The following is a 10,204-nucleotide window of genomic DNA, read 5'->3' as shown; positions in this document are numbered from 1 at the left end:
ACGATACTATAACTAAAACAAAATGCACTAAGTCTACGCAAATTATGTCAGTTTTTATCACATCCGTTACGGTATATTGGTATTGGAACTAAACTAATAAAAAACAAACATAACAAAGATAATTAGAAATATAATTATCAAAGTTTAAAACAAAAAAAAACAAAAAAAAAACAAAACAAAACATAACATGGTCTAATGGAATCTTGCCAAATAGACCAATCAGAGGGGAAAGGGCACACGCAAGGGTATGCTTTATGGGTTCCAAGCCACAAGGCAAACCCACCCCTACCTATGAGGATAGATTGTCAAATTGCAATTCATGGCAAACCTTTGCCATGAAGAATATATGACAATTGGAAAAAATAAATGAGTAATTAATTATTATTATAAAAAACAAAAACACAAAAGGTTTTAGGGTACTTGTGGGTAGGTGCCGCCGGTGAATTTGTGGTTTGTGGGTACATGAGGAGATGGCGGTACGGAATTGAACGGTGCATGGGTAATACCCATGAGTGCTCCTTCCCCTCTTATAGTCCAGCGTCGCCAAACTTCTATTTTATATATATTAGTAATAGTAATTTCTAAGGAAAACTTTAATTTTTGAATATTTAAAGTGATGACCGGAATTATAAAAGAATATTTGTGTGACGTAAATAGCTTGCATTTGACTTTGACTCATTTAATGTTTTTAAATTTGAAACAGAACAAACTTTAAGTGGTCATACGTACGCATTCATGAAGTAACTACTAACTAATTAATAATCGCAATTACCTCCTCTAGTTTGGTAATTGATAACCTTTTAGCATATATAAAGTGATCTCAAATTAAGTAAAAATTTCTCACTCGTTGACTTCCTAGTGGGGGGTTTACTTCATCCCTATATATAAATTCACACTATAAACTCCAAAACGCCATCCACACTATTCAAAGCCTACAAATAAAGAATCAAAGAGTTTGGGGACACTTGTGGAACTGATCAAGAACAACATAGAAACTAAATCTTGATGTCGAATTTAGCGATGTGTGATGGCGCAAGTTTTTTTGATGAAGAGCGTATGGACATGCTGGCCTTTGAGGATTACGTGGGTGCTTCGTTTTCTGATTTGCTTCAGCAGCCTTCTTCCACCATGCTGGAGGCATCCGAGGTGGTTACGAATTCTTCACCCATATCGGCTTCTTCAAATGAACCCGAGAATGATTTTGATCACCTAAAATCAGATGATGATCAACAAAATACTACTACTAACAAACAGTAAGAAAGAAATTCAATTCAAAACTCTCTCCTGCACCTATTATTATTATTATTATTATTATTATTATTATTATTATTATTATTATTATTATTATTATTTTATTTATGATATCTATAGTCACAAGCATGTTTTTGTTTACACATGGAGTGTATTGGTTGCATGTGATGCGTGTTTGTTTGATATTAGATCTTTGAATATATATTAGTTCTTATTATAAGATACCACCTTTTCACACCTATTCACACTCATACAAATCGTTCATTAATTTGATCATCTCTCAATTTTAATAATCTTGATTTCTTTTACACCTGTTTTAACTAAAAATTAAACAATATACCAATATTTTTATGTTTTGTAATAATCATTATCATCATCATCGTACTCAGTATATCCCACCAATAGCAATGCTATGGTAGGGTCTGAGGAGGGTAAGATGTAGACAACCTTACCTCTACCCCATAGGGATAGAGAGGCTGCTTCCGATGAGACCCCCGGCTCGATAGTAGTTTTGCATCAAGCCTTGGACATAAGGCACATAGCACTCAATCATCGGGACACCGGCTGATTGATGCATGTGCCCTTGTCTTTCGGCTATCAACGCCACCACATGATGCCTGATTAACCTTCCCCCACTTTTAACGTTATTTTCACGAGATTAGTAAAATAACGTCAAAATTAGTGCAATTTTACTTTTGCCCACCCGAGAGTTCACACATATATACATTATATGCGTGCACCGCCAGCAGGGCAATGTGAATGTTATTTAAGATGTGAATGTTATTTATGTAGGTTGAAGGTCAAAAAGAAAAACCAAAAAAAACAAAAGGAACCAAGATTTGCGTTCGTGACAAAGACCGAAGTTGATCACTTGGATGATGGCTATAGATGGAGAAAATACGGGCAAAAAGCCGTCAAAAACAGCCCTTTTCCTAGGTGCATCCAGCCACTCCATGTTTTCTTTCATAAGTCTTAGTAATTCATCATGAGTTAATCATACAATATGTTTGCTTTAATAGTTTAAATTATTAATAAAGATGTCATTTGATTATAGGAGTTACTATAGATGCACTAGTGCATCATGTAGAGTGAAGAAGAGGATTGAAAGATCATCAGAAGATCCATGGATGGTTGTCACAACTTATGAAGGTACTCATACACACCCGTGTTCCATCAACCCTCTTTATGGTGGTGGCGGTGGCGGTGGCGGTGGCGGTGGCGGTGGCAGAGGAGGTGGTTCTTCATTTCTCTTATCTCAAAGTCACTACCAACAACCATTTTTCCCCAACCATAATGATTCTCTAAGGTTTAACACCACCGACATCACTCTTGTTCCATCATCAGACTCACATTACTTTCAAGAAAGACAGTATTGCCCTTCTTCTTTGCTTAGAGATCATGGACTTCTTCAAGATATGCTATCCTTCCAAGTCGGCAAAGAGGAGGGTAAAGAGCAAATTAGTTAAGGGTAATTTAGGAAACGGCTTCTTTGTAGGACAAGTTATTATGAAGGCATGGTTCAATTTGTTTTTTGGTTTCCTTTTATGTACTTATAAAATAATGCAAAGTCAATATTTCTATATGTTGTCTGTCATGGTTCTTGCTTTTTTTTAGATATTTAATTGGTGGTTAAAGTTAAAATACATAAGACAACAAAAATGAGAAGTGTGAGAAGTAATCTAATCCATTAATCTTATATTTGAATTGTGGAGATTAATTTAATAAAATAAATTGATGGAAAGGGTTTAAATGTAATAACTCACTTTTGTTGATTTTCTCTTTCCACATGCAAGGCACATGCTAATTCCCCTATCATTTTAAAATATCCATAACTTTTTCATGCAACATTATTTTTTTTTAAATTTCACCATAATAACAAGCGTTCTTTTATCTTTAATATGAGTATCATATTGTTATATAAAAATAAAAAAAATTAGTGAGTTTTTTATATTGTGTTATTAGTTGTTCATTAAGATTTTTAATTGAGTTTTTCTATGCATTGTGTTATAGATTTTGGTCATTGTGTTATCAATTGATACTCATATTAAAGATAAAACAAAGATTACATTATTGTGTCTTTTTGTTTGTCATTGTGTCTTTGTGCTCATCATTTGTCTTTCTGCTTATCATTGTGTTTTAGTCATTGTGTATTACGTTCATGTCATTACGTTATATGTAGTTCCCATTATGTTTTACGTTTCAGGTTATTGTGTTATATGTATTCACCACTGTGTTTTACGTTTCAAGTCATTGTGCTATATGTATTCATCATTGTGTTTTACGTTTCATGTAATTATTGTTGGGACCAAGATCTTGATCCTCGTAGATCAATTATCCTTGGCGTTCACAAATGTCCGCTGCCAGGATTAAGGATCCTAAACGGTTCGAGGATCCTCAACAGTTAACTTCAAATATGTTATAACCTTTTTTGTAGGTATTGAAACGTGTTTACCAGCATTCCTATTTTCGCGGAAGACATATTTTACCAAGTTGTCTCAGCTCGTCCTCCCTCGTGAACGGTCTCGAAGAAGTGGTAAACAAACATGGCCGAGTTTATAGGAAATTAGTTAGTATCCCTTGTAAACTTTTGTATATAAAAACATTGAATTATGGTTGATCACACAGAACACTTTAACATACTTAGTATTCTCAGCAAGAACACTTTGTACTCATACTCAGCCGTAATTCCAACCTTTGTAATCATTTTTTAGCATAATATAAATTCGTAGTGATAGTTTTCACTACCCGAGGTTTTTGTGCCGGAGGTATACTAGTTGCCAAGGGTTTTTTCTCGTATAAATCCCGTTGTTCATCTCTTAGAATCATCATTTTGTTCATTTCATTCATACAAGCATCAAACCTCACAAACGGATTTGGTTACTTGATCCTTAACCGATTTTTCAATTTGGCCCCACCGTGGGGCCATTGGTGCTATAATCCCGAAAGTTTCTACCTTTATTCAATTCCTATACTCAAAGTTATCACTTAATGGCCTCTCAAGGAAAAGTTGTTTCTACAACCGCTGCTTCAAGTGTTTCGGCTCATATGTCTTTGCCACCACTACCTTCCTCTAAGAAGCCACAAAAGCCCATAGCTATTGCTCAGAAGGAGATTGTCGTTTTCTCTGGATCAAAATCCACTACTGTCTCCTAAGCGGTAACTGCTAACAATGATGTTTCTGTTTTATGTGCGTAGATGAAAAATTATATGGAGCAACAGAACAAGACCAGCCAGAGGATCCTCCATAAGATTGAGGAGATCAAGAAAACTAGGAAGACTGCTGAAACACTAGTCCCATCATCCCAAAGATACTTGATTTCAGCACTCCAGATTTCCCAGGTCAAGGTGCCCAGGATCCTCTTATCCTCAACAGGGATCCTCAGATCTCTTTCAAAAAGGATACTCTTCCCAGCATTCACAAGGATCATCTATCCTTCACCAGGATCCTTGGGCTTCCAGACAGAATCCATCATTCATCAACACCCAGGATCCTACAAACCTTATGGAAAAGAACCTTTGAAGGAGCCACGATCAAGGCCAATTGAGGTCCACGAAGGGGACTTCATACCCATGCAGATCAATGCTCCTGCTTGACCAACTCTCGACGCTGAGACAATATATCCCGGACACAGCTATGGAGTGGGATCTTCTGATCACACAAGAGGTAACACTTACAATAACTTATATTTTGGCACTAATCATGGTGGTATGCAGGATGCAGGGATCAATCAAACTATAGCCCGTGAGTTACAGAAACTCAAGGATATGATATCCAGTGTACCGAGAGTCATCAAACCCATCCCGGAGTTACCAGCAGGGAGTCATAACATATCCAGATTCGCTCCTCCAATTTGTGATGCTGAAATACCAAAGTGCCCTTAGCATGAAAATGTATGATGGGTTCACTAATCCTGAGGAACACGTAGCCTTATACCGAGAGAGGATGAAGATTAACCCTGTTCTAGAAAAACTAAAAGAAGCTTGCTTATGCAAAGGCTTTGGATCAACACTCACAGGATCTGCTCTCAAATGGCTGCTAAGTCTTCCTCCTTATTCGATTACTTCTTTTTCTCATTTGATCAATCTGTTTAATAGTCAGTTTTCATGCAGTAGATCCTTTGAAAAGTTAACTAGTGATTTATATAGGATTATCCAACCTCGTGGGGAACCCCTTAGACAATTCCTTACTAGGTTTGGAAGAGAGGCCTTGGAGATTCCAAACCTGGATGTCCCGATAGCTGTTGAGGTATTCAAAATGGGATTACAAAAGGACTCTCCATTTTATCAAGATCTTGTTATGACCCCTTGCAGGAACTTAGATGAAGTCCGAAATAGAGCTTTAAGGTTAATCAGGTTAGAGGAAGATCAGAGAATACAAGATCAACTGAGCACTCTAACAAAAAATGAATCTCAAGACAAGATATAAAGATCCTACTTCAGGAATAATAATTTCAGACCAAATGGCCAGAAGATCAATGTTGTGGAGGAAGAAGAGGACGATGAAGATTGTCCAAGAATATCCGATTATTGCTTCTCTGTGGATATGAGAGGAGTTATGCTTGCTGTTAGGAACTTGGGTGATAAAGTGACATGGCCAAGGAAGAATAAGAAGGCACCTTCCCCCAAAGATAAATCAAAATGGTGTGCTTTCCACGAGGACTTCGGCCACATGACAGAATGTATCGCCTTGAGAAAGGAAATCAGCTACCTACTCAACAAATGATACCTCAAGGAGCTGTTTGGAAGAAAGAAGTCTAGGACCCAGGATCCTGAACCGGTCCCCGAAAAGGCTGCTCCACCTCCTACAGATGCCCAAGTTATCAACGTGATCTTCGGAGGCTTTGACATATGTGGGAGTTCTTATTCTGCTGCGAAGAAACATGCTAAAAAGTGTAAATTGGAAAATGGTGAAAGGCCAATCAGGACTTCGACAGCAATCGAGCAAAAAGTCATCCCTTTCGATGAGGATGATCAAGTCAATGTTCTGGATACTCATCACGATGGTCTGGTTATTACTTTGTTTATTTCTAACCATTATGTATCTGGGATCCTCATTGACGACGAGAGTTCAGTCAACATCATCCAGCTAGAAGTGCTAAGAAAGATGAATATTCCAGAATCCGAAATCGTTCCAAGATCCTCAGTCCTTGTAGGATTCAGTGGAGAAACGAAGAACTCACTGGGGGACATCAAACTTCCCATCTACGTAGAGGGAGTAAATTCTGTTCAAAATTTTGTGTTATCGATACTTTGTCTTGTTGCAATGCCATTCTTGGCAAGCCTTGGATACTTGGAATGAAGACAGTTCCCTCTACCTACCACCAATGTGTGAATTTGCCTACCCCATGGGGAATAGAAAAGATTGAGAGTGCCAACAAGACGCTAAGGATTGCTATACTTCTTCAATGAAACCTACAAAGAAGCTAGGGGAATCATAGCAATTACAGAAAGCAAGGAGGAACATCATAGAGGCTAGGGAACAAGATTCTAAGGAAGTTGTCTTAGACCCAAAGGATCATGATGATAAATTCCTAATTGGAGTGGATATTCAAGGATCCATCAAGAAGGATCTAATATCCTTCTTACAACGACGAAAATCAACTTTTGCATGGAAACACGAGGATATGACAGGTATTTCTAAGAACATTATAGCTCATAAACTTGGAATTGATCCTTCTTTCAGGCCTGTTCATCAAAAAAGAAGGAAGTTTGCCCCGAAGAGAAATGCAATCATCCAGGAAGAGGTACAGAAGCTGTTGAAGGCAGGTACGATTAGAGAGGTAAAGTATCCAAAATGGTTAGCCAATGTGGTTGTTGTTCAAAAGAAAAACGGAAAGTGGAGGGTATGTGTCGACTTTACTGATTTGAATAAGGCATGTCCCAAGGATACTTTCCCTCTCCCCCACATTAACTCTATGGTGGATGCTATCGCGGGGCATGAAATGCTAACTTTTATGGATGCTTCATCCGGATTTCAACAAATCCAGATGGAATCATCTGATCAAGAGGATACAACATTTAGAACCCTTACGGGCATATATTGTTATATTGCTATGTCGTTTGGTCTTAGAAATGCAAGTGCCACGTATCAAAGGCTGGTCAATATGATGTTCAAGGATCAGTTAGGTGATACCATGGAGGTCTATATTGATGACATGGTAGTGAAATCGAAGAAAGCAGAAGACCACCTCAAGGATGACATCCTTGACAAACAGAACATGAAGCTAAATCCTTCTAAGTGTGTATTTGACGTCAAGGCCGGAAAATTCCTTGGATATTTGGTGACCAAAAGGGGAATAAAAGCGAGCCCAGAGTAGATCCAAGCTATCATAAACCTCAAGTCCCCGACGAATGTCAAAGAGGTTCAAAGATTAATGGGAAGGGTAGCAACATTGAACATGTTCATCTACATGTTCATCTTGAATTCCTCAGAAAAATGCAAAGATTTCTATGACATTTTGAGGAAAAACAAGAAATTCGAGTGGACGGAGAAACATGAAGCTGCCCTCACCACTCTAAAGAACTACTTATCCTCAACCCCTGCTCTGATGAAACCTGTGGATGGAGAACCATTGATCCTTTATATGGTTGTTTCTCTTACGGATTTAAGTGCAGTCTTGGTAAAGGATCATGAAGGTAACGAACACCCTATTTACTATGTAAGTAAAAGTCTCCTTGATGTATAATCCAGTAGTGACATAGAGGAACAAGCAAATCTTGAAGTTCAACAGCTTGAAGAAATCATGGATCCTTGGACACTCTTCACTGATGGAGCCTAAAATGTTAAAGGAACAGGATTGGGAATACTACTAAAATCACCATGGGAGACATACTACCCCACTTGATAGCTTGTGAATTCCAGGACACTAACAATGAAGCAGAGTATGAAGCACTCATTGCAGGTATACAGCTAGCCAAAGGTATGAGAATCAGGTATCTTTAAATCTTTGTGGATTCATTATTGATTGCTAATCATTTTAATGGCTCATATGCTGTCAAAGGTGAGAAATTAATAAGTAAAGGATCTTGCAGGATCCTTCGATTATTTTAACATTACACAGGTACCTAGAGAAGAGAATGTAGGGGCTGATGCCTTAGAAAACCTAGCTTCAGCCTTGAAGCTCCCTGAGAATATAAAAATTCCTATCATTCATGTCTTATCTCTTGTAATTGAGGAATGCAAAGCAATGGAAGTTGGTGGGAATATACTCATAGATCCTGAGGATCACCCTCATGATCATTCATCCTGGATCCTTCCAATAATGAAGTACATCCAAGATGGAGAAATCCCGAAAGGCGAAAACCCCAAATCTTAGCCAAGGCATCTTAATATACTATTATACATGATATGATATACAAAAAATCCCTTGCAGGTCCATACTTAAGATGCATCGAAGAACCCGAGATCCTGGAAGTTTTAAAGGATTTCCATGAAGGAGATTGTGGCAATCATACCGGGGGGCAGAGCACTATTCTCCAGGATGCTAAGGACTGGATACTTCTGGCCTACTATGAAAAAGGATGCTATGGAATATTCAAGAAAATGTGATGCTTGTCAAAGGTATGGCAACATCCTACACCAACCAGCAGAACCCTTATACCTATTGTCTCCTCATGGCCGTTTATGAAGTGGGGAATGGATATAGTTGGCAAACTCCCCACAGCTCCAGGAGGAAAAGTCTTTATGCTAGCAATGACTGACTATTTCTCCAAATGGATAGAAGCTAAAGCATTTCCTCAAGTCAGGGAGAAGGAAGTTATATCCTTTATTAAACGAAATACTATTACTATATTTGGTATTCTTTCTGAAATTATTTGTGATAATAGTTCTCAATTTATTGGGAAAAGAACAACTAAATTTTGTGACGGTTGGAGAATTAAGATGATCACTTCAACACCAGTTCATCCACAAGCAAATGGCCAGGCAGAATCAAGCAACAAAATCATCATCAACAACTTGAAGAAGAAGCTTGGAGCAAAGAAAGGCAAATTGGCTGAGGAACTACCCTATGTGCTTTGGGCAGATAGAACAACTCCAAAGAACGTCATAGTATAAACACCACTCTCATTAGTCTTTGGAGCTGAAGCAGTAATCCTTATTGAAATGGTGTATCCAACTGCCAGAACAAGCATCCATGATCCTCAGATGAATGATGATAACCTTGCTCAAGACTTAAATACTATTGAAGAACTTTGAAATCAAGCAAGGTTCAGAATGGCTACTTGCCAACAGAAGATAGCTAATGCATACAACAAGAATATCAAAATCAAAAGATTTGAAGTTGGAGATTTAGTTCTACGAAAGGCATTCCAAAATACAACTAATCCTGCCGATGGAAAGTTAGCACCCAAGTGGGAAGGTACCTACTTGATAGAATCTGAGGCTGGAAAGGGGGCATATCGTTTATTGAATATGGAAGGCGATATGCTTCCAAGGGCTTGGAATGCAATTCATCTCAAAAGTATTTTTGTTAATAAGAATCCTGGATCCTAATCAGTCCCATCAACCCGTTACTTGGTAAAATTTTCATGGCTGATAATTTCATGGCTAAAAATCATATCTTGAATCCTACGAATTAAATGGTAGACGTACCATATACACAAGTTAAAGTCAACGTTGGGTTAGGCTCGTCACCACGTTTAATTGGGCCAACGCCAAGGATCGACTCGTTGCCCGTATTTGTTGGGCTTGTCCCCATGTATTTGCTGGGTTTGTCCCCACGTTTTATCGGGCTAGTCCCCACGTTTTATTGGGCTTGTCCCCAAGATAGTTGGATTTAAGTCCAACTTTTCTAACTGTTATGATTTATTTTGGTTATTTATTTGAACAGGTAAACAATTCAAGACAAAAGCTCTAAGGATCAAGAATTCTCTATTCTAGCAACACAAATGATAAATTGAAAACCAAAAGAGTTATGTTATTACTAGCAAAGCACAAGTTGATCCGGGCTTC

General features: G+C 38.0%; 1 protein-coding gene across 1 annotated transcript; it reads left to right on the top strand.

The window, feature by feature from the left end:
• The first annotated feature begins 1,020 nt into the window (after positions 1-1,020).
• LOC143569318 (putative WRKY transcription factor 48) lies at positions 1,021-2,743 on the top strand. Its single transcript, XM_077055268.1, has 3 exons — positions 1,021-1,253; positions 2,044-2,187; positions 2,306-2,743. The coding sequence occupies exons 1-3, from the start codon at positions 1,021-1,023 to the stop codon at positions 2,715-2,717; spliced, it is 789 nt and encodes a 262-aa protein (XP_076911383.1). The 3' UTR covers positions 2,718-2,743.
• Positions 2,744-10,204: the final 7,461 nt, after the last annotated feature.

Source organism: Bidens hawaiensis, unplaced genomic scaffold, assembly GCF_021521415.1.
Source record: "Bidens hawaiensis isolate Kalapana, Puna unplaced genomic scaffold, B.hawaiensis_p1.1 tig00024454_1, whole genome shotgun sequence".
NCBI classification, from domain to species: Eukaryota; Viridiplantae; Streptophyta; class Magnoliopsida; order Asterales; family Asteraceae; genus Bidens; species Bidens hawaiensis.
This window is presented reverse-complemented; position numbering and strand designations above follow the sequence as displayed.

Coding starts and splice junctions, on each gene's coding strand:
- LOC143569318 (XM_077055268.1), top strand. CDS start 1,021: ATGTGTGATGGCGCAAGTTTTTTTGATGAAGAGCGTATGGACATGCTG. Junction 1,254..2,043: donor AATACTACTACTAACAAACA/GTAAGAAAGAAA, acceptor TTATTTATGTAG/GTTGAAGGTCAAAAAGAAAA. Junction 2,188..2,305: donor AAAAACAGCCCTTTTCCTAG/GTGCATCCAGCC, acceptor ATTTGATTATAG/GAGTTACTATAGATGCACTA.